A 24,788-nucleotide genomic window follows, 5' to 3' on the forward strand; every position below is an offset into this window, starting at 1 on the left:
AGAGACAAACATTAATCAAATAATCATACAAACAAATAGAAAATCAAGTCTGGGACAAATGCCTTGAAGGACATACAAAGTGAATGTCATATTAGTAGGATTTGTCCTAGTCAGGAAGAACAAAGAATTTCCTAAGGAAAAGATACTTGAGGTGACAGCTAAAGGAAAAGCAGAAATTAACCAGATGGAATGGAAGAGGGAAGAGTGTTCCAAATCGAAGAACAGCAAGTGTGAAGGGACTGAGGCTCCGAGGAGCACCCAGTGTGAAGAGGCCTTTGAGAGATGATGCATAAGAGAGAAAACCATAATTCAAAAAGTCACATTCACCCCAATGTTCACAGCAGCATGATTTACAAAAGCCAGGACATGGAAGCAACTTAATATCCATTGAAAGAGGAATGGATAAAGACAGTGTGGTATATGTATACAATGGAATATTACTCAGCCATAAAAAGGAATGAAATTGGGTCATTTGTAGAGATGTGGATGGACCTAGAGAGTGTCATACAGGGTGAAGTAAATCAGAAAGAGAAAAACAAATATTGTATATTAACACATGTATGTGGAACCTAGAAAACTGGTATGGATGACCTTAATTGCCAAGCAGATATAGAGACACAGATGTAGAGAACAAATGTATGGATACCAAGGGAGAAAGGGGTGGGGTAAGAGGAATTGGGAGATTGGGATTGACACATATACACTATTGATACTATGTATAAAATAGACAACTGATAGGAACATACTGTATAGCACAGGGAACTCTACTTAATGCACTGTCATGTCCTAAATGGAAGGGATATATGTATACATATGGCTGACCCATTTTGCTGTGCAGTAGACACTAATACAACATTGTAAAGCAACTATACTCCAATAAAAATTAATTTTAAAAAAAGAGTGAGAGAAAGTTGGGTTGGGCCAAGATTTGAAAGACTTTAAATGCCAAGCAGAGTCGTTCCTTCCTAGATCATGCGAGCTCCTTGAGGTTGGGTCTTATTCAGTCCTGTATCAAACCTAGAATAATATCTGATATACAATAAATTCTCAAAAGACTTGCTAAATTAACCTGGGTGCAGAATCTATTTTGCAGCTAACAGAAGCCACTGAAAATTTTTTTGGTCAGGTAAATTATAATCTTGCCCGGTTAGTGCTAGTAAGAAAAGTATATAGCAAGTGCTACTAAGGCAGGTGGCTGATGTCCTGGAGGACTGAATTTTGCCTGTGCATTCAGAAGGTTTTCCCAGGTAAAAGGTTAACAGAATTACACTCTGAAGGTGGAGTAAGAGTGAAACATGTTGCTAAACTGATCCAATGATAAGAATAAATGTGAGAGGGCTTCCTAGGTGGCACAGTGGTTAAGAATCTGCCTGCAGGGGACACGGGTTCGATCCTTGCTCCAGGAAGATCCCACATGCCGCGGAGCAACTAAGCCCATGTGCCACAATTAGAGCCCGTGAGCCACAACTATTGAGCCCATGCGCCTAGAGCCCATGCTCCACAACAAGAGAAGCCACGGCAATGCGGACCCCGTGCACCACAACAAAGAGTAGCCCCGGCAATGAGGACTCCGTGCACCACAACAAAGAGTAGCCCCCACTCGCCGCAGCTAGAGAAAGCCCGCGTGCAGCAACGAAGACCCAACACAGACAATAAAAATAAATTAAATAAAAATAAAATAAATTTATAAAAAAAAAAAAAGAATAAATGTGAGGGCACTTGTTAAAAGCATAGCTTCCTGGGACCCATCCCAGACCCTCTAAATCAGAACCAGGGAAAGGTGTGAGTAGCTACATTTATTAACAAGCAGTTTACCTGATTCTTAGTCTCAAGAAGGTTTGGAAAACCCTGGAATAGAGGACTTTCGAGGGAAAAAAGGAAAGGCGTGTGCAAAAGTATGAATGTCTTAAAGAGCCAGAAGCTATAGTATGGAAATGACTGGGGAGCAGGGAGACTGAGGGGAAGTGGTTAGTCCTGAGCCTGGAAACTGTGAAAAGTTTTGCCAGTAAAGATTGTCCTTACTAAGGTAAAAAATCTTGTGAATAACCAAGACCCAATGGAAGATCTTAGGGCAAGGAAGTGAGGTATTCTGGGAGGAAATTACTCAAGAAATTGAAGAGGACAGGTTTGAGAGACATTTTTGAGACATAATTGAGAACGTTTAATGACTACTTCCATGCGAGAAGAGAGAAAAGAAAAGGAGAGGTGGAGAATGAATCCAAGGTTTCCAATGGGGCAGACTGCCCTTGTTAGGGAGGGGACCGTATGGTAGGAAAGCCTTCCATTTTGGACTTAGAAATACGGAACTAGAAACCTTCAGTTTGGGAGCAAGTTCTCAGGGCAGAGAATATGGTTATGGAAGTCATTGGAACCATGGGAATTTCCCTTGTATGAGGATGTAAATGGATAAACAGACCATGCACAAAATCACAGGGACACAGGCATGTTTAAGTAGCACCTAGAGGAGAAATCAGCAAAGGAGACTAAACAGAGATGGAAGAGTTAGCAACTGAGATCTTGGCTATCCGAATCATCTGATGCTTCCTATACTCCCAGACTAGTGAACTGAAAAAATAAACACGTTAAGGCTGGGATAGCTAGATATCTTCTGTTACTTCCGGCTCTAAAATCTAAAGTTTCTCCAGAGACCCGAGCAAGTCTGAGATGAAAATTTTAAATAGATTTATTCAAGAGCAAATCTTGAAGTCATGATTCCTGTTTTCCAACCCCACCCTTCCCGCCTTCCTCAATGAACACTGGTTGGAAAATAAAGTTATATAGGAAGCATTGGATATTTTCACAATTCCTGCCATTAGTACAGCTGATTGTCACTCATCCGCTCTGAGTCGTGTCTGATGTCACGTCCGTGGAATGGCATCCACGTGCACCCCACCTAGAGGAGCCTCTCCTTTCTCATTACCTTTGAGGTGGCTCAGCAAGCACGTGAGGCTGCCTGCATCCCAGTGGAGTTACAACAAGCTTTCTCCAAGTCGTGTGTTAAATGCGTCTGCGCTCTCAACAGACTGGCCCCATGAGACTCAGTGCACACTCAGGACTTCAAGAGCTAGAGAGTTTGTTCCCTGCCAGAATGTAAAAAGGGGGGGAAGGGGAGCGGGGCGGGGGGGGGGGGGAGGGGAAGAAAAACGTCTACTTTTTAAAAACCCTGACTCCCTTGCAAGGAGCATTTACACAATCAAATAACGCTGGTGTAGGACGAGACAGGAATTGAACCACTGTGGGTCTACTTCACTTGATTCTTTTCTTTTTTTAAAAATAACTTTTATTGAGATACAATTGACATATAATAAACCGCATGTACTTAAAGTGTACAATTTGATATTTTTTTCTTATTTACTTCACTTGATTCTTGATTCTTGCAAATACTTGTGCCAAACTGTGCTTCCTAGAGTTATGGAGTTATGTTAATTCAAAAAAAAAAAAAATCCTTTTGAGGCCCTCCGGGACTCCGATTGGGGCACGGAGGGAACGTAAGCACGTAATCTTCCATAAAGGCAGTGGCGTATTTTCCTAAAGACCGGACGACGGGACTTCCGCCCAAAGAAAAACCCAGCCGAGAAACAATCTTTTCCTGCGAACGCCTCTCTAGGCGCCGGCGGAGCAAATACTCAGACCTCAGCACACCTGCAGCTGCCGGACCGCTTCCCGAGTGCGCCCCGCCCCCTCCCGCAGGCCCGCCCCCCGCAGGCCCCGTCCCCCCGCAGGCCCCGTCCCGGCGTCGGCCCCACTCCCAGCAGGCGCCGCGCGCGCGCTCGACCTCGCCCCGCCCCCCCGGCCGCGCCGACCCCTCACGGCGCAGGGAGATGGCGGAGTTGGACATTGGGCAGCACTGCCAGGTGGAGCGCTGCCGGCGGCGAGGTGATCCAGGAGCCCCTAGCCCCGGCCGCGGGAGTCCCGGACCCCGCTCTGACTACACAGTGGCGGCGGGGGAGGGAAGGCCGTGGGGGCGAGGCGGAGTGTGAGGAGCAGGGCGGGCGTGTCCCCGGGGGAGGAGGCGTCTGCAGTGAGATGTGTTGATACTTTTTTTGTTGCCCTTGAACTTTGGGACGAGGCTGTGGTACGCTTGGAAGGGAACCGTCTGATTCCTGAAAACTACCTTGCAGTGTTAATGCAGGTTTCCGAGTGTGCGGTGCCGAGAAGTCGCTTCGTTCGCACTCCTTTCTGATGAGCACGGGGAGGGAGGACGCTTGGGTCTGGGAATCGGGAGAGTTAGTTCCCCTCTGATCCTGCCCCTGCGACCTTGGGCAGGCCGCTTCTCTCGCATCCTTTTTGTTTGCTTATCTATTACTTATCTGTCAGAGGAAGGAGTTGGGTGAGATCGCCATTTAACTTCATTTTCGCGAGCTGCTCAGCAGACGAGCTTCTAGGGAGAAGGCCCTTAGCTTTTCCTCCAGGTGATGATTACGCTGTCTCAGCTCTGTCATTCTTCGATTCTGATTATCACTGATTCAGTAAACATTTATTGAGCACCTCTTTTGGTGCTGGGACCATATAAGGGTATAAAATCTAGCCCTTTCCGCAGAAAAGCTTTCAGGATAGCTGCATTTTAGAGCATTAATAAGGTGATGTACTCCGCTGAGCTGAGAGACCTTGTGATACACATAGCCCATTCGAATAGCCAGTGGGAGTGTGGCACAGGCCTTAGGAACACCTGCAGCACTAGAGCCGCACAGAATGCTTGGTCTTTGGTACCTGGCTTTCACTCCAAATGGGTGTTATCACATCTGGCTCATACGACATCGGGTGGCAAAATAGGTATGTCCCGTTGCAGCTTCAGTCATTGGTAGCAGGTACCCACCCTGTCACTGTTGAGAAGGACCCTGGGGTTTAGCCCGGAATTAGTGGGAGCGCTACAGTTGATAAATGATACCTGTTGTGAGTGGTGGGCAAAAGGACTCAATCCCTGTTAGGTTCTTGTTACCATACAACACTCTGATTTGTATATTTCACTAGTGGCTGTCCTCTTCAGCCATTCAGCAGGCAAGAACCAATATTTCCTTGCAGATCTTTTATAGGGAAGCTTAGCCAATTGGGTTTTGCCTGTAAGTTATGAATTCTGGTATACTTGGTTATCTCTAGCAAGTGCATGATATCTACTATTTGTGACATAGTTCATCTTCCTTTCCAACTTTAGGTGTCTCTTAAGGTATAAATACTCGAAATGAGGCCAGGGTCTACCTCTTTTGGACTAATGGAGAGCAGTTAAGATTTAGTGTATGTTAAGTGAGTATCCTAAATTTCATTTAGCTTCTGGATGAATAGAAGGATGGTGTCAAGTGTTAGGAAATTATCTTGATCTTAACTCTTACCTCTGGGTCCTCTTGATTTGCATCTAATATTTAGTTAGTCACTGAAGTCTCAAAATAGCAAGCATGTACATTTTTCTGATTTGAAAGAGACATAAAAGTTTTGCAGAGTATTATATACTTCAGTTTCCTTCTCTTTTTGACAAATGTGTACCTACTTTCTTGGTATGAAGTAGATGCTCACAGTATCAGGCTTTCTGGACAACAGTGACAATGCATGAAGCTCACTTCTCCGGGGAAGGAAGAACTATATTTGGGCCCTCTTGTCCCACAAGCAGAAACATCCAAAGGTCCCTTTGGGTTTATAATAGGACCTCTTCTTTTTCTTTTGGGTTAAGATACCCTGTAGGATGAGATCTTTTGGGAGCAATAGTAACTTTCTCTAAAGTGCAGTGCTTTTTGTTTTCATTTTGTAAAAGTAGTGTGATTAGATATATCCAGCCTCCCTTGGCTGTATAGTGTAATTTAATATGAGGTACACTGAAAACAATTTAGAGAATGAATGATTATATTCAGAGATTTATGGTCAATTGCTACATCTATGAATGGATACTTTCATGTGCTTTCCAAAAATTCATTTCTTAGTTGTTTCTTAGTTCTAACTTAGTTGTTCCTCAACAGCAAGGAAACAATTTTGTAGTTTCAATCAATCCATCTATTTCTGCAATTTCTTGAACACATCTCTACCTAGTCACCACAGGATTTTTCTCAGAGTTGAATATATTCAAAACAAGTTAATTGCTGTAATTATTCATGTTAATTACAATTATTATCTTACTATTCTTTTACATATATCTTATTTGGGTTTTTTTTTTAAGCTCTTTATTGGAATATAATTGCTTTACTCTCTTGTACCAGCTTTTGAGGTACACAAAGGTGAATCAGCTGTATTTATACATATATCCCCATATCCCCTCCTTCCCACGACTCCCTCCCACCCTCTCTGTCCTGGCTCTCTAAGGCATCACCCATTTGGTTTTTACAATTACCATATGAAGTAGGTGTGGCATAAAGCATAGATATACACACACACACGTATACATATGCACACAAACACAATATATTTATATCTATGCCTATTTTTATCTATATTATCTAATAATAGAGCAGCTTTGGTTTTGTATACATATACCTACATACACTGTATCCTATATATTATATCAAATATATATATTCAATATGTATATATATAATCCGAAGCTCTACTGTTAAGTAACTTGCCTAGCATTGCTAGATTAGTAAGCAGTGGAATCAAAATTGAAACCCAGGATTGTCACTTCAAATGCAGGATTTTTGCAACATACAGTCCTCAGAAACAACACTTAGTAAATCTAGGAAACAAACAAAAAACTCACAGGACTTTTTTTTTTTTTTCCTGATTTAGCATGCTACAGCAAGTAACATTTATCTTCTGATAACCTAGTTACTTTCAGAGTGCTTGAGGTTGTGATGGCTTTTGTTTAACCACAGCTTGCTATAGGATATTGTTCAAAAGAGAAAGTTCTCCTATACCCATAGTTCAGTACTCTAAGATTCTTTTTACTTAAGAAAACTAAATCAAAATCTTTTACTGACCAGAACACATAATATTTTCCCTCAATTTTAGATTTTCTTCCATTTGTATGTGATGGTTGTTCAGGAATATTTTGGTAAGTTTTTATGGAGGATTTGGGAGTAATTTTAGTGTTTATAATAGATTTATTTCTAAAAAGCAGAATGATTTAAAATATTTTTTACTTTAGCCATTGATATCTGATAGTCATTATAGTAATCTGGGGGAAAAAAAAATAGACTAGTCATAGGCTCTGATTACTTGTGCATATATGTGGCTAGTCTTTAAACTTTCTGTTATGTGTGTGATTTTTATGTAAAAGTTATATTTATGTCTTTTAATCACAAGGAAAGAACATATTCACAATACGAAGAATATGGTAAAAAAATCAATTATGATTACTAGTCTTTAAATTAATTAATAAATTGAAAAAAGCCCAACCTATATGTTTCTTAAATTGCGTACTATATGTCCTTTGCACACACATCACATGCAAAGTAAAACCTGGGAACAAACAAGAATTTTGGAAAATGTGTTTTTAATTAAACTTTCAAGTATCAGGCATTTATTGAATACAGCACTGAACGAATAAATTCTTTTCAGTAGATAGTCCAGAAAGATTTTATTAGAAGTAAATGTCATTCAGAACTAGAGCATTCCTTTGACATTTTATTACTGATTATTTTTGAGAAATAAAAAAGATCAAGTCTCTGTGTTTTCACACGCCTTAAAGCACCCAAAGTAAAGGTAACTGAGAGTGATGAATTGTTTGTACTCATGTTGAAGTTGAACAGTAGTTGGGTTTTAAAACTTTTGAGACTATAGATGCTCTTTTATTTATCTGTTATTTCAGTTTATTCCTATATGTAGGGTTGTTAATGTAGTGTGAGTGTAATTAATCTTAAGGATGCTAACCATTAAAATATCTCAAATTACTGCAGTTATCTTTAAGTACATTATTTGATTACATTTAAATAAACACTTTTTTGTTGTTATTTAAGCCTTGAACACAGGAGCAGGGAGTCACATAGCTGTCCTGAGGTATGTTAGTAAACATGTTTGTATTTATGTATTTTCATTCCGAATTTGATTCATTTTGATATCAGTGTACCACAGATTAAGATTTGGTGTACTAAGTTGATTACGTAAGAGGCTCTTTATTTATATTATTTTTCTCAGTTTGTGTTGAAGATAAACTAGTCTACTTGGTACTTATAAATTTTTATTCTTATAATTCTTATTCCTTTATACTTCAGTCCTGTTCAGGTAGCCCACTTACAGCTTTAGGCTCTATATTTATAAATCTATAACAGAATTAACATCCTCATCATATACTCCCTCCAGTCTGCTTCACTGTTTTGTTCATTCTCACTGGTGCCTGGTGTTAGGATTCTGTGGTAATAAGTTGTTCTGACTCCATCAGCTTTTGATCACCAGGAGCAAACCTGTAGTCCAGCAAAATCCCTACCCTAATTCTGACCAAATCGAGAGATATAAAAGGACTGTTAAATAGAGGCCAAAATATCATCTGTATTACCAATAAAGAGTAAGTTGAATGATGAAGCTTAGTGTGGAGCCAAAAGGGTCTGCAAGGGAAATCCAGAATTAGGTGGATTTGCCCACCAGTCATAGCAGTGCTGCTCCAGGTTAGGCCTGGTGAAAGAGAAAGCTGAGCCTAATGTAATTTTCTCAAATTTGTAATCAGAAAAGTTGTTCCACCTCCCTTGGGTCAGAGATTGGCAGAAAGTTAAACTGAATTCACTCCATTTGGAAAGAAGCATTTGCCTCCAGTTTTGCAGTTGGTATTTATTCCTGCCCACCATCTACCAAACAGTTTACCAAGGATTTTTATATCTGTTCCCTCAGTTATAGAATATTATGGTTAAATGATACAGTCAAAATCTGGCCCTTTGAAGTTTGGGTGATTTATTTGAAGGAAATAAAAATTAACATATTGGTATTCAGGATTAACTGGAAGGAAATACTCTATATAGAGTCACATAGTAAACATATTATACAGCTTGTAAATCTTCCCTGTTTTCCTTTTTCTTATGATATAATTTGATTTCTATGAATATCTCATAGAATGTCTCTCAGTTAGATCTTATTAATTAAAAGGTGAAATAAAAATCTCCTACCTTTAGACCATTGGAACAGATTGGGAAAAACAGTTAAGAAGTTAATTCCAACAAAATGTAACTATCATTTATGTAGAGGAATGTGCTTTGGTTATAGATTTCAAGCAATTACAGTTGATCCTTGAACAACACAGGTTTGAACTGTGTGGGTCCCCTTATACGTGGATTTTTTTCACTAGATATGTATTATACAATGCATTGAATCTGCAGATGCAGAACTGCAGATATGGAGAGCTGACTGTAAAGTTATGCTTGGATTTTCGACTGCCTGGAGGGTTTGTATGTCAGCCCCTGAGTTATTTAAGAGTCAGCTGAATTCATTCAGCTCTAGAAACCTAGTTGCTTAGTACTCAAAATAGCCTGAGTGATCTGGATTTTTTTTCTTTTGGTCTCATAGAGTCTCTTTTTCCTCTGATGTAATATTTGCTAGTACTATAGTATTAAATACAGAATAAAGAATAGTATATCATGAAAACTGTCTTTAACCCTCTGTATGATGGAAAAACATAATTTTAAGGGTTCTTTTACATATATTTAAGACTCTAAAGTCAGTGTAGAAAGTAGATATGACTTGCGATTTGAGGAGTGATGAGCTGATTAAGCATATTATTATGGGGGCATCTTTGTGTAGTACATTACAAAGCAGAAGACTAAAATTACGGAGAATAACTGAGTAGTCATTTTAACTTGACTTAGAAGACAATACACCACAGTAGGAAAACTTTGAAAATGTAGAGCAGTCAGCACAGTAATCATTTCTCACACAAACAATTTTTATAATCTGTGTGAGAGTGTGTGGGTTGCTCTTATAAGTTTAAGGAAAAATGATATGGATATCCAGAATAGATGTGTTGGTTTGCTTTAAACATGAAATGTAATGCCATGTCCCCCTTTTTACATTTTCAGGTGACTGTAGTCAATGAGAGACTGAAGTCAGATACACATACATCTTACCCATGCTCATTCAAGGACTGTGCTGAAAGAGAGTTTATGCCAGTTGTGTGTCCCTATTGTGAGAAGAATTTTTGCCTGAGGTGATCACTGAGACCATTCAAACTCTGTGTATCTGTTTAAGTCATGTGCAAATACATGCACTAGTGTCACTCTTCTGTTGCTTATAGACACCGTCATCAGTCAGATCATGAATGTGAAAAACTGGAAACCCCTAAGCCTCATATGGCTGCCACTCAGAAACTTGTTAAAGACATTATTGGCAAGTATCTAGAAAACTTTGTTTTGTTGTTTCCTTACAGCTGTATACTCTATGAGTTCCAGAGCCCTGCTTCTTGTGTCAGCTTGCCAGTTATTGGAGGTGTTGTTAGCAGCCCTGATGGTTATAATGTGCTATAGATTTTGATGACATTCTTGTGACAGTATTTCTCAAGGCTTTCTAATGAAAATTTGGAAATTCTATGGAAGTACCCTAACCAACGTTCTCCTTTGCTAGACCGCTTATATCAGCTGGTTAACCATTTTGACTAGAAATTGTATTCATGAGCCTGAAGTAGTAGTTTACATTCTTTAAAGACTAAAGTTTAAGCCCAGTCAGCTGTCCAAAGAATGCTGCTGATATTCTGACATATGAGGAGAGAATATATCTGTGATTTAGACCAGTGTGTCTGCCAACATGTTAGTTCAGCTGAAGTTTCATTTTATATTAAGGATAATACTTTAAATTAAATTTAATTAATTAAGTTAAAATCTTCTATAACCAAATCTTAAAGTTCTCTGTAGAAGTGTTAGTCATTGCTTTGATTAAAAAAATTTTAAAAACTGAGTTTTTTGATGTGGAAATCACTTAGGTCAACTCAATGGTATTTTTCCATTGATCATACCTACCAAATGAATGTGGTCTCTATATATTCTCTATTATATGTAATTTATGTACATTTCAGGGCCGTAGTTAATAAATAATAATACTCTGGAAAATATAAAAGTTCTTATTTGCTTATATGCTTATACTTATTTCTTAGATTCTAAGACAGGAGAGACAGCAAATAAACGACGGAAAGGTGCAAAAAATAGTGAAACAGCTGCAAAGGTAGCATTGATGAAGTTAAAGATGCATGCTGATGGAGATAAATCATTGCCACAGGTTGGTCTTAGACACTTTAGAAAACAAAAAAGTTCCAAAACTATCTGGAGCTCCCTTTTTATTCTTCCTTCCCATTAAGTAACAGCTAACCTGAACCTGCTATGTGTCATCTCTAATATAATCTAATATAACATGGTATAAGTCTGCATAAAAATACATAGTTTTATGAATTTTTTTCACTTCATAGAAATGGCAGTAAACCATATATATTCTTCTTCAGCTTTTTTTCTTTTACCCGTGGTATCACTTTTTAAACATTTATCCATGCTAGTATGTCTAGTCTCGTTCATTCATTTTGATAGCTCACATTTTTCTGTTATTGTATGAAAATACCACAGTTTATCCATTCTCTTAGTGAACACAATTCAGATTTCTTTGGAAAAGAACACAATTCTTTTCCAAGTTGTTTGCTATTATAAACTGTGCAATAGTGAACATCCTTGTGTACATGTGGGAACATTTCTTTAGGGCAACTTCTTTAAAACTCCATATTGTCAATTACATTTTCTGTAACGACAGTACATACGTACCTGCATACATACCTTAATCCAGTTTCAGTAAGTAATATCTAGCCTTACAAGTATGTGTATATACTCTCATATTTTTCATTCTATTTTAAAGAGTGTTGATTTTATAGCCCCTGAAGGATTGAGACCATCAAATTGAAAAATGGTACTCTAGGGAACATACCTAGAAATAGAAAAGCTGGATCAATTTTAAAGTTATTTTCTTACATTTTCCTTTAAAAGTTTTATTTTATTTTCTTGTTTAGCTCTTTATTCCATCTGGAATTTAATTGTAAGTAGGTAAAGGTAGAGATTACTTCCTCCCTGTCATACCCAATGGGTTATCTATCTTTGTAACATAAGATATTGAAGAGTTCATCCTTGTAACGACACTTGTGTCATACACCAGACTGTTCTCTATATGTGGGACTAGTCTGGGGATCTCAGTTCAGTTCCTTTGGTCTGTTTGTCTCTTTGCATCAATGTCAAACTGTCTTAATTATAATAGCTTTATAATAAGCAGGACAAGCCTTTCCACCTCATTCTTTGCGTTCAACTGTGTCTATTCTTGGCCATTTATTCCTTTGTAAAAATTTTAGGATCGCTTTGTCCTGTTCTGTGAAATGGTGATTTTGATAGAAATTGTGCTGAATTTTAAGTTAGAGACAGTTGACATCTTTAAAATTTCACTCTTCTCTTTCCTCTCCATGGTCTATTCAAATTTATTTAGGTCTTCTTTTATGTCTTTAAGTAATGTTCTATAATGCTTACCATACATATTTATATGTCTTTTCTTAGGTTTAACCTTGGGCTCTTCATAATTTTTGCTGCCATTGTAAATGGTAATTTTTGTAAATTAACATTTTTCTAATTTGTTATTCCTGGTTGTTGTATAATGTCCTTCCATCCAGCAAATAAACTCTAATGTTCCCATAGTTTACAGATTTCCTGGCTTATTTTCTGTGCACTCACATCTTCTGCAAATGACAGTTTCGTGAGTTCTTTTTGTTTTTGTTTTTGTTTTCAAATCTTCTTTTCTCTTACTCTTCCACCTTCTTATTATTATTGTTTATGTTAGTGCATTGGCTGAAATCTCCACAACAATGTTGAATAACACAAGTGATAGCAGGCATCTTCATCATATTTCTGACTTTTTAATGCAAATTATTCTAAAGTTTCATCATTAAATATTATATTTGCTGTAGATTTTTTATAGTAGCCTTCTTTAGGTTAATATTTTTCTTTTTCTACTTTTCTAGGAATTTATATGAAGAATAGGTATTAAATTTTGCTATAATATTTTTCCTCCATCTAGTAAGATGATTACGTTGAGTTTTTTTTTTTTCCTTATCAATGTGATAAATTACATTGATCAGGTTTTTTTGTTGTGAATCATCCACATATTCTGGGATAAACCACTTGACTCTGGTATATAATTCTTTTAAAATGTGCTGCTAAACTGACTTACTAATATATTATTTAGTGTTTTGTCTTGACATTAGTAGCAAAAAAATAAAATTAGTTGAGTAGCTTTCGTCTATTCTTTGAAATAGTTAGGTATTATTTGTTCTTGAAGGTTTGGTAATGGTTGTTATAACCTTCTGATTTGTTGTCTTTTTTGAGGGGAGAATTTTGAATACTGTTTTAAGGTATTAAATAGTTCTTGGTTTATTTGGATAATCTAATGTCTTCTGAAATATATTTTGGTAAATAACATTTTTCTTAAAAATTTCTGTTTGATGTAGATTTTTCAGTTTATTGTTATAAAGTTGTTCAGCTTATTCTCTTACATTCCCAAATCTCTATTATGTTTTTCATTAGTCATTCTTAATAGTTTTCATTTGTACTTTTCTAATTTGTACTTTTTTTCCCTAATATTCTGGTCTTTGATTTCCTCTTGAACAGTCTTGCTACAGGTTTGTGTTTACTTTTTTAATTTATATTTTAGTTTTTTCAAAGAATCATGGTTTGGTTTTATTGACCTCTGTTGTTTCTTTACTTTCTGCTTCACTAATTTTGCTCTTAATAATTATTTCCTTTTTTCTGCTTTGTTTAGATTTTCTCTGATGTTCTTTTTCTAACTTCTCGCATTGAATGGTGAACTTTATTTTTTTTCAACCTACTTGTTTAGGTGTTTTTTTTTTTTTCTTGGTAACTTCACTTTGATACAGTTTTAAACACAGGAAGTTGCAAGAATAGTACAAAGAATGTTTTCATATTGGTTACCTAAATGCACCAGTTATTTACATTTTGTCCTGTTTGTTATTTCATTTGCAGTCTCTCTCTGTCCATGTGTATATGTGTGTGTGCCTGCTTAGCAATTTTTGGTGGGCTTGATCTATCAATTTCTGAAACAGATGTTATTAAAATCTATTGTAGCTGTGGTTTTGTCAGGGTTTTTTTTTGTTGTTTTTTTTTTTCTGTAATTCTAATAGGTTTTCTGAGTTATATATTATTGGGTACATTGCATTTCTTCATCGTTATGTCTTCTTTGTAAATTTTGTCTTGAATCCTGTTTCGAATTATAATAATATTGTTTCACTATCTTTCTTTTGGTGAATAGTTAACTATTATGTCTTTATCCCTTTATATTCAGCTTTTCTGTGTTTTATTTTTAGGGTGTTTCTTGTAAGCAGCATGTAGCTGGACTTTGTTTTTTTAATCCAATTTGATAGCACCTCTCTTTTCTAGGTGAGCTGAACCGTTGATATTTATCACGGTCGCGCACACTTGAATGTATTTCTTCCATCTTATGTTTTTTACTCTTTCTCCTTTTCCTTTTATTATTTATTTCTCTCTGGTCATTTTTTGCATTGATTGAATTTTCTGTATTCCCTTTCATTCTGCTGGTTTAGAAATCATTGATTACAGCCTTCTTTGATTATTAATATTTTCTGAAATCTTCATTTGTTTTTAAAATTATAAAGATAGTACATACTTTTAAACAAGGGTAAAATTTAAAAGCTGCATAAGGGGAAAAAACCAAACACACCCTCCTGCGCCCATGCCCATCTCAACTGAGGGTGGTTTCGCCCCCTTGGGAGCAACTGACAATGTCTGGAGACATTTTTGGTTGTCACAACTGGGCGTGGAGGTACCAGTGGTAGAGCCCAGGGATGCTGCTGAATGTCCCACAATGCACAGGACAGCACCCATAAGAAAGAATTTTCTGGTCTAAAATGTCCATAGTGACATCCAAAGTATCCAATAATATTATTCACATTACTTTGTAATTCTTTCATTACTTAAAACATAATAGCACTTACTTTGTTCCAGGTCCTCTTCTAACACATTTAATCCTTACAACAGGCGTGTGAAATATGTACTATTATCTCTGCCTAATAGATGAGAAAACTGAGGGGCAAAAAGTTTAAGTAACTTGGTAGTAACACAGCTAGTTAGTGGAGAGCTGTGAATTGAAACCAGGCAGGCTGCCTAAGAAACCATGTGTTCAGCATATGTAACACTTTATCATGGAGCATGAAGGTCTATAGATAGAACGTTTTCCCCTGTATTATTAATATTTGTGTGTGTTTATACACATATGTACTGACATATGTTATTTATATGTGTACGTGCCCATGTGTAAGTGTGCGTATACGTGTGTATAATTTTACATAAATGAAAATGTCTACAGGTACAGGTATGCACAGACATAAAGAGTGTTTTAGGGTCATTATTTCATAAAAATGGCATCATATTCATTTAATCAACACTTTTTGTGAATACCTGCTCTATATCAGGTCTTAAATACAACAAAAGTCCCTGCCCATATGGAGTTTACATTCCAATAGGATGAGACAGCTATTAAATATATACTATTTCAGATAGTGATTAAGCCTATGAATAAAAATAAAGCGGGTTTCAGGTAGATAATATATCCTTTTATCTCTATGTATTCGTCTCATGAATGCCTAACAGAAATTCCCCCAAGGGAACTGGTATGGTTCTAAATCATTTTCTTTAAAAGCTGGATAATTTTCCATGATGTGGCTCTACTGTGACTTATATTGCCATTGTCCTGTTGATGAACATTCACTTTGTTTCCAGTTCTGGTGACTGTGCTAAGTAGTTTCCTATTTCAGGTTTCCTATTTCTGTGAGATAAATCCCCTGGAATATTTTTGCTGGGTCAAAGGGTATGCGTATTTTAAATCTTAATAGATATTGCCAAGCTGCTTTACAAAGAAGTTGAAACAATTTACATTTCTACCATCAGTAATTTTAATAGTCAGCTTTTATTGACTGATTGCACTATGCCAAGCATTGTTTTGTGACTCTAGATTTTTTGTCTCTCTTAATACTCATGATTGTTTTGTGATATATTATTATCCTCATTTCACAGATGAGTAATCTTGAAGTGTTAAGATCACTCACGCTGTCAGAGCCTGCCATTCTATCCTGTTTAATATACTGCCTCTTGTGGCCATACATGAGAGTACATTTCCCCAACATGTCTCCTAATTGCTTTACTTTGCATTTTATTGAGCATCTTTTGTTCTGCTCATTGGCCATGTGTGATTGCTCTTCCCTGAATTGCCCATGCATATCCTTTGATCATTTTTCTTTTAGGTTGTTATTTTTATTTTGCTTGGTCAACTCTGGAAACTCTTGGAGTAGAGTAGATATTAATCCTTTATTTATTATCAATCCACTTTGGAAACTTTTTTCAAAATCTATCAGTCATCTTGATTTTACTTAGGTATCTCACTGATGTATCAGGGTTCTAAATTTTTCTAAGGTCTGTCTTTTCTTTCATTTCTGTTTTGGTTTTCTTAGGGCTTTAATTTTTTTTTTTAATCTGCCTTTAATCGATCTGGAATTTGATTTTAACATATGATATGAGCTAAGGACCCAATTTTATTTTCTTCCAGTTGTTTAGCTAGTTTTGCCCACCAATTAAATAAGTCATCTTTGTCCTATTGAATTGAAATACCAAATATCACCTTCATGATAAGTTTAAACTTTATTTTTACTGGATCTGTTTTTGGATTTCCTATTCCACTCATTTATTTTTTACTCACATGTTAATACCAAGTTGACTTGATGTAATAACTTTATAGAATGTTCTAATATGTGATCATGTAAGTCCCATCCATATTTTTCCATATTTTTTGGTAGCAGTTTTTTTTTTTTTCTTTATCCATCTATATGAACCTTGTGATTGTTATATATATAATTTTTTAAAAATCTCTTGGGATTTTCACGGTTATCATAATGGGACAAGGTTGTAAGTGACAGACTCCAGCAGATACTGTTAAAGAATGTAGGCTCTTTAAAGGTCAAAATGGAGAAACTGAGAGAAATCATTATAAAAAGCAAGAGAGAACACAGCATGGTATTAGACAGAAATGTGGCTTCTCATATCTTTGGAAGTTTCCCACAAGGATGTAGGCTGTGAATAATAGTGCCTACAGGAAGTGAGAATTCTGCCATTTATGAGAAGCCTGATTTGCCATTCTCAGGAGGATTTTATACCCTGTTGACCTCTTCCTCTTTGTACTGGAGATTCCAGCTCCCCCCCTACCCATCAGATGCAAGTAACTTATGCAAAACTCCGATACATTATCAAGTGATTTCTGTAAAGTTGGGAGAAGTAAAATTGAATTTCCCAGCAGCATCTATTAACAAGTCCTGACTGAGGATCACTCCTGAAGGATTCTCTGATTCCCGTTATATGATATATATTAATTTTGAGATAAATTACATTTTTATGACATCATCTTCCTATCTAAGAACTTCATGTCTTCTCTTTTATTTACATTGTGTTTTATTGCCTTCTGTAACATTTTATATTTTTCTTCATTGAAGTCTTATTCCTTATTTTCATCTCTAATTATCTTATGGGTTTTCTTTCTTTTGTGAACAGAATATTTCCCTTTACCTCTATTTCCAGTACTTACTGTTAATATAGAAGAAAAAGGTCTTGGTTTCTGTATATTCATCTTATTGAGTCAGAATCACCAGATTCTTTTATTTTAGAAGTTTGTTTTTTACCTTTGATTTCCTAGGTGTACAATCACATCCCATTGACAAATAGTTTAGTTTTTATTTTTCAGTAATTATACTAGTTATTTCATTTTCTTGTACATTATCTATAATCTTCGATATAATGTTTTGTAATGGTGATAAGAAGCATGTGCTTAGATTTAAAATTTTTAACATATATATTGATAATTAAGTAACAATTCTCTCAAAATCTAAAGTTACTTGGTATTGTATCCTCTTGAATAAGACAGTTTGACATGCTTTCTATCATCGAATATCATCCATCCCATCATCTTTTTTTCACATATAATTATTTTTAAGTCAGTTGCTATTTAAATTTACCAATATATTTTTTGAGATTCTTTTTTTCCTTAAGACTCACTTTTGTTTTGGCTAAAGTACATTAATAGTTCACTCATTAAGAGTCTTTGTTGGTAAACTCTTTCAGTCTTTTTTTTGTCTGAAACTGCCCTCCCTTTCCCTAACTTGAGCTGGATTGTCTATTAAACTCTCTCAATTCTTTTAATATACTATTCATTGCCCTCCTTTTCTGTTGTTCAGGAAACTTGTGCTGTAGATCTTATTCTTGTTGTTTTATAGGTGGTATTTCTTTTGTGTGTGTGTGTGTGTGTGTAGCTTTTAAGATTTTATCTATGATATTTTCCAGTTTCAGTGCAATGTCTCTAGGCATGGATTTCTTTTAATTATACAGCTTGACCCTTGAGGTACATTTTAAAATCTGACTTATCTCTTACTCTTGGAAAATTATTATTATTTTCTTTCTGAATATTACTTCCTTTTCTTCTCTCCTGAAACTCTTACTAGATGTATTTTAGGGATTTGCTTTTTTATCTTTATGTTTATTTGTGCTACCTTCTAGATGACTGCCTCAAATTCATCTTCCAATAAATTAAACCTTTTTATTGAAGATAATAGAAATTTGTTGTTTGGATTTCTTATTCCAGAAACTATATTTTTAAATTTTTATATGTCTTCATAGCTTTTCTTGTTTCATTTCTGCCTGTTTCGGTTTTATAACTTTTTGTTTCATTTGTATGAATATTATTAATTTATCTCATTGTACATCCTAAAAAACTTTTTTAAATGTCTTTTTCAAGTTTATTTAGTTTCACTTGCCCATAATAAGTTAACCTGTGATTTGTTTTGAAACTTCACCACACAGCTTCTGAAAGCTCATGTTGAGTAGGAGGTTCTTTCTGTGTCTCTCTTACTGTTTTCACTCACCTCTCCCTGCTCGCAGTCTCACATTTTCTTCTACAGGCCCACCTACCCACGACCTCTATTCCAAACCCATGTTTGAGATTGACACTTTGTGCTTCTGCACTACAGAGATTTTCACGTCATTACAGATGCATTTACTGAGCTCAAAGGTTTTGGCTTTCTTCACTGTCGGGAGGTCATAGCTGTGCTTTTCTGCCTCTGTAAATATTGGCTTCTGTAAGCAATAGCCTACGTCAACATTCAGCAGTAACTTCCTAAGCCTCCTTTCCTGGAGTGCATGTCCCACACTAGCCCCTGCTTTCAAGCAATGAGCTGGATGCAGGTGCCCCATCACCATGTGGCACTGTTACTTCCTGTTAGCCCACAAGCTGAACTCTTGCTGCCTCTTCCTCTTCTGGAGCCCGGAAAGCCTGAGGCTCAGCCCATCTACTGTTACTTGCATTTCTGTTTCATTTTTGGCTCCTCATAGTTTTTTGTTTTTTTGGGTTTTTTTTATTTATTATTTTTTGGGGGGTACACCAAGTTCAGTCATCTGTTTTTATACACATATCCCCGTATTCCCTCCCTCCTTCGACTCCCCCCCACCCTCCCTGTCATAGTCCTCTAAGGCATCATCCATCCTCGAGTTGAACTCCTTTTGTTATACAACTTCCCACTGGCCATCTGTTTTACAGTTGGTAGTATATATAGGTCTGTACTACTCTCTCACTTCGTCTCAGCTTCCCCCTCACCCCCTGCCCCCCCAAACCTCGAGTTTTCCAGTCCATTCTCTGCATATGCATCCTTGTTCTTGTCTTATCACTGAGTTCATCAGTACCATTTTTAGATTCCGTATAGTTGAGTTAGCCTACAATACTTGTCTTTCTCTTTCTTACTTCACTCTGTATGACAGACTCTAGGTCTATCCACCTCATTACATACAGCTCCATCTCATTCCTTTTTATAGCTGAGTAACATTCCATTGTATATATATGCCACATCTTCTTTATCCATTCATTTGTTGATGGACATTTAGGTTGCTTCCATGTCCTGGCTATTGTAAATAGTGCTGCAATAAACATTATGGTACATGTTTCTTTTCGGATTATGGTTTTCTTTGGGTATATGCCCAGTAGTGGGATTACTGGATCATATGGTAGTTCTATTTGTAGTTTTTTAAGGAACCTCCAAGCTGTTTTCCATAGTGGCTGTACCAACTTACATTCCCATCCTCACAGTTTTTTACTTTTAGGTGCGATATAGCTTTTTAAATTGCTCTTTTCATATTAATGTCCTTGTTGCTGTGTTTTTGGAGCAAGGACTATGAGGTTATAGAGTTGGCCTAAGGCTTGAATTTCCAGTGATTTCTTATTTTTCTTTTAATACTTGTTATCTGTAATAATGCACTCCACTGATCTTTAACAAATCTAAATTCCTTGGTGCTGAGATGGAAATTATGTTGAATCTATTATTTGTTGAAATGTGATCTTCCCCTACAACTTAGAGATGCTTCAGTTATGCCAAAATATTTATTGTAGCGGGAACTGGCCTCTAAAGCCAGCACTTTTTTAAAGCGATTTTAGGAAGAAGGGAAGGTCAGAAGCCAAATACCTTCACTTGTATTCTTGTTTCTTACCATTGTTAATTTTGTAAGAAAATACAATATAAATGAAGCATGGAGGGTATAGAATACTAGAGGAACCATCTCCAAATTTCTGAATCTTTCTTTTCTGTTGATATGGTACTTGTCTAATTTATTTTTAAGTTTCTTTGTTTTCAAAAGCCCTGCTATATCTAAATATGCAGTGAGGTCTTTCAGGTGAAAAGAAATGTTATATGTCTTAGGAATCTTTTAATCACAAGTGACAGAAACTTGACAGAAACCAACGAGCTTACACAAAACAATTTTTTTCCCGCATATAATAGAGAGTAATGCATTGATCTGGTCTCAAGGGATGACTGAATTCCAGGACTCAAATGCTGTTGAAAGAGGCCATCTGTTTCCTTGACTTCTCTCTCCGTGTGTTAGACGCACTGTTTTTCATTTGAGGAAACTTTTCCACATTGGTTTAGGAATGGCAGAGAGGCATGGCGGATAGCTGCAGGCAACTTCAGGTTCAGTTGAGCAAGACTGAAAAAAAACTCTGAAAAAATATTGCTTTTCCCAGCCTCCAGGTTTTGAATGTAAAATCCCAGGAGAGGACCTTGATTGGCCTAACTTAGGTCACATGCCTGTTTTTGCACAGATCATCCTGACTAGGGCCTTAGGTCCTCTGCCCATGCATTTAGGTGGATGCTGGGGTACTATGATTGTATCCCCACTAACAGTTGTATCAGTATAGGGTTATCTTTCTCTGACCAGGAGAGGAGAGGAAGAGATGTCACCAGACAAAAACAGATGTCCATTTCATGTGTATAATGTGTATTTTAACTTTTTATTTTTACAGATGGAAAGAATTTATTTTCAGGTTTTCTTACCTAAGGGAAGCAAAGAGAAGAGCAAACCAATGTTCTTTTGCCAACGATGGAGCATTGGAAAAGTCATAGACTTTGCAGCTTCTTTAGCCAGTCTTAAAAATGACAATAACAAATTAACAGCTAAGGTAACCGCAGTTTATAGCTTCTCCCTAGAAGGTTTAGAATACTCTATAAAGCATGTTTATTTATTACAGTATGATGTATTCCTCTCTCAACAGAAATTGAGGTTATGTCACAGTTCCTCAGGAGAAGCCTTACCCTTGGATCATATCTTGGAAACCTGGATTGCTAAGGAGGATTGTCCTTTATATAATGGTGGAAATATTATCTTGGAATATCTGAATGATGAAGAACCGTTTTTAAAAACTGTTGACGCTTACTTGGAATAGGCATTCAGGGATTCAAGCCAGAAATCACGAGGAAAATTCAACATTAATCAAGTTCTTTTACTACAAAGACTATGTATTATTCATTTTTAAAAGTTGCTTTTTATTTACATTATGTCATAATTTATATTATCTGTCTTCTATTACATTGAATTTGAGTTTGTGTTTCTTTTTATTTATATTATGTCATAACTGTGAACTGACATCAATTATTAGCAAATTCTTGTATCTAATTAACTTTTATTAGGCTATGCTGTAGTAACAACAACAAAGGTGTATATCTCATTTGGTTAATGTCAGCTGTGATCGGCTGTGACTCTGCTCCATGTTATCTTTACTCCAGAATCTAAGATGAAGGAATAACCCCTTTTGGGGACATTGCCATTCTTATGGCAGAAGAAAGAGATGGTTCTTAGAAGATAACATGTATCACTTTTGTTTTAAGCCAGACACATGACCAAGCCTAGCCTCACGGGGCCAGGAAGTACAGCCTTAGTATCTACCTGCATCATGATGTACAAATTGATGTGTATACATGAATCATAGAAACTTAAAGGTTATCTCACTCACTCTTTCAGAGTTTGTGGATGAGGAATCTAGGCCTAGGAAGGGGAAATTATTTTCTTGTTATCACCTAAGTGCTTTGGGGTATATCTCTGATATAAAAAAAAAAAAAAACCCTCCAGCGGAATTCATCATTTTGTCTGTATGGATAAATTACAGATAAGAAGAAAAATAGGATAGTTCAACTACATTACAGGTCCTTTATACATACCAAAGCAAAACACATGCCAAAAGTAACTACATGTTACCAACACCTTAAAATTAATGCTCCTGACTGATGTATTCCATCTGTACTCAACAAACTACTACTATAGAGAAGGAATAGAAATTATTTCTATTTGTTATTTGTCCCTTTCCTGCTTTGCGATAGACAGGGATAGTGCCTTTAGGGTAAATAAAAGGAATAAACTCAGAATGTTTACTTCATCTCTAATTTTTTCCTCATATTATTTTCATGCAGTGAATGGAAACTTCTGATTTTTATCAGCTGCTTATACATTCATTTATTCAAGTACCTACTAAATGGAAGGATTTGATCTTAACTACCATGGTGGATACAATGAAGAGATGTTTACATACTTGCAACTATAATACAAAGCAGTGTGGCAAGTGCCAAATGAATGTATAGCAAGTATAGCTATTATCAGAAACCATAAGACCAGAAGTGGAGATAATTCTTAAATATATTCCCAGATACTAGAAAATATTAATTCAAACTTATACCTTAGCATCTGTCTTAATTACTTGCACACAAGAGATGACTAACACGTCTCATGAATTGAACTGAAACTAAATATACTGGAAAAGATATCAGTGGAGGTTGAGAAGAGAGAGAGCAGCATGGAGGGGAGGACTTATGTCATCTGCTCCCAGAGAGCAGAGAAAACTAGTCTGGAAGAGATAGGTGCCAGCATTCTTGGAGGCTCCATGGATGGGGGTCTCCAGCATGAGCAGTGACGTAACAAGAACAAGATTGTGGGCAAGAGAGGAAGTCCCTCCAGTGTCTCATTTCCAGATTATGCTGAAATAGACAACTTTCTCAGGCTTTCTTTTAGAGCTTTTGGTAGAGTCTGCTTAATATAATTTTAGGGTTGGCTGTCCCCACGCCACCATAGAACCTTTCTACCTGCTCACAGGCAACTAGAATTATAAGTAGAAGACCCACAAATAGAAAAAAGTTATACATTCAGATAAATATTTAACTATACTATGATACAAATGAGCTTAAGCTTCATGTAATCAGCCAGTAAATATACGTAATTACATTACTAGATTTTTCCCAGATTTGTCAGGTTTTCTTCTGGGCAGTTTTCAGATAAGAAGCCTTGGAGAACCTGAAGAAGAGAAAAGGCTACAGATGGAAAATCTGAGGAAAGTATAAAATTTACATTCCTTACCTCTGACCTGGGTGATAAAAATTGTGAATTAAGATATTTGGTCACATAAGTGTAAAGATAGCTTTGGTTTTATAAAGTTCTTGTTTTATGTTTGTTTTGTTTTTATCTTTTTAAACCAGGGAAATTCCCTGGAAATTTAACTGAGATAACACAGGAACATTAGTTCCAGTCCCTATTTTCGCCATTGGCACAGTGTATCTTGTTTTTCTTAATGTGGTACATGGAAATAAAATTTACGAACTATGAAGTCTTGCATTTGAAAGATTAACCCACATATCAAATCAAACTTTTAAAAACTTGTAAAAATGTCCAGTAAAGGGACTTCCCTGGTGGTGCAGTGGTTAAGAATCCGCCTGCCAGTGCAGGGGACATGGGTTCAAGCCCTGGTCCAGGAAGATCCCACATGCCACAAAGCAACTAAGCCCACGTGCCACAACTACTGAGCCCATGTGCCTAGAGCCCATGCTCTGCAACAAGAGAAGCCACCGCACTGAGAAGCCTGTGCACGGCAACGAAGAGTAGCCCCTGCTCGCCACAACTAGAGAAAGCCCACATGCAGCAACGAAGACCCAACGCAGCCAAAAATAAATAATAAATAAATCTTAAAAAAAAAAAAGTCCAGTAAAAATTGACAATTTTTGAGGAACATTTTATGATCTAAAATATTTAATACGTAACTCACTATTGCATTTGACATAAATTGCGTCATGATTACATAAAGGATCTGCTGAAATGATTATATGATCAGAGACTACTAGATCTGTAGGCTCAGTACTAGTAACTGTAGTGGGGGGTTTTTTTGTTTTGTCTTTTTTTTTTTTTTTTTTTTCTGCTTAGCATCAGAAGCCCCTCCTCTTGTTTGGGAAATGGAAAGTGTTTGTGAGTCTGTGGGTTGAAGTCCAAAAAGCCTGAGTCTTTTCCTTATTCCTGCAGCCAAGACACAGATATATGACCTAAATTGAGTCAACTGAGTATCCTTGCCCCTGGCTGTGGATAAGGAATAGTGTCACAGGGAAGGAATAAGAGATTAGAGTTAGTGCCAGTGGTCTTCCCTTGCCCCACTGTGTCAGGGTCCAAGTGCCCCACAGCAGTGGTCCCCTAACCAGGCTGTGCCTTTGGCCATAGATCCAGCTGTGTGTC

General features: G+C 36.7%; 1 protein-coding gene across 5 annotated transcripts; it reads left to right on the forward strand.

The window, feature by feature from the left end:
- Nucleotides 1–3,730: 3,730 nt before the first annotated feature.
- ZFAND1 (zinc finger AN1-type containing 1) lies at nt 3,731–23,877 on the forward strand. 5 transcript variants are annotated; one of them, XM_057736501.1, is made up of 9 exons: nt 3,731–3,876; nt 4,318–4,412; nt 6,931–6,973; nt 7,878–7,917; nt 9,921–10,048; nt 10,136–10,227; nt 10,988–11,109; nt 21,271–21,426; nt 21,520–23,877. In XM_057736501.1, the coding sequence occupies exons 5-9, from the start codon at nt 10,005–10,007 to the stop codon at nt 21,688–21,690; spliced, it is 585 nt and encodes a 194-aa protein (XP_057592484.1). In that variant the 5' UTR covers nt 3,731–3,876; nt 4,318–4,412; nt 6,931–6,973; nt 7,878–7,917; nt 9,921–10,004; the 3' UTR covers nt 21,691–23,877. The 5 variants fall into 5 exon arrangements, with proteins under 5 accessions (XP_057592484.1, XP_057592481.1, XP_057592483.1 ...); XM_057736498.1 differs by lacking the exon at nt 4,318–4,412 and having other exon boundaries at nt 3,761–3,876; XM_057736499.1 differs by lacking the exons at nt 4,318–4,412; nt 6,931–6,973 and adding an exon at nt 7,225–7,255 and having other exon boundaries at nt 3,817–3,876.
- The last annotated feature ends 911 nt before the right edge of the window (nt 23,878–24,788 follow it).

The sequence above is a fragment of the Hippopotamus amphibius genome, chromosome 5, assembly GCF_030028045.1.
Source record: "Hippopotamus amphibius kiboko isolate mHipAmp2 chromosome 5, mHipAmp2.hap2, whole genome shotgun sequence".
NCBI classification, from domain to species: Eukaryota; Metazoa; Chordata; class Mammalia; order Artiodactyla; family Hippopotamidae; genus Hippopotamus; species Hippopotamus amphibius.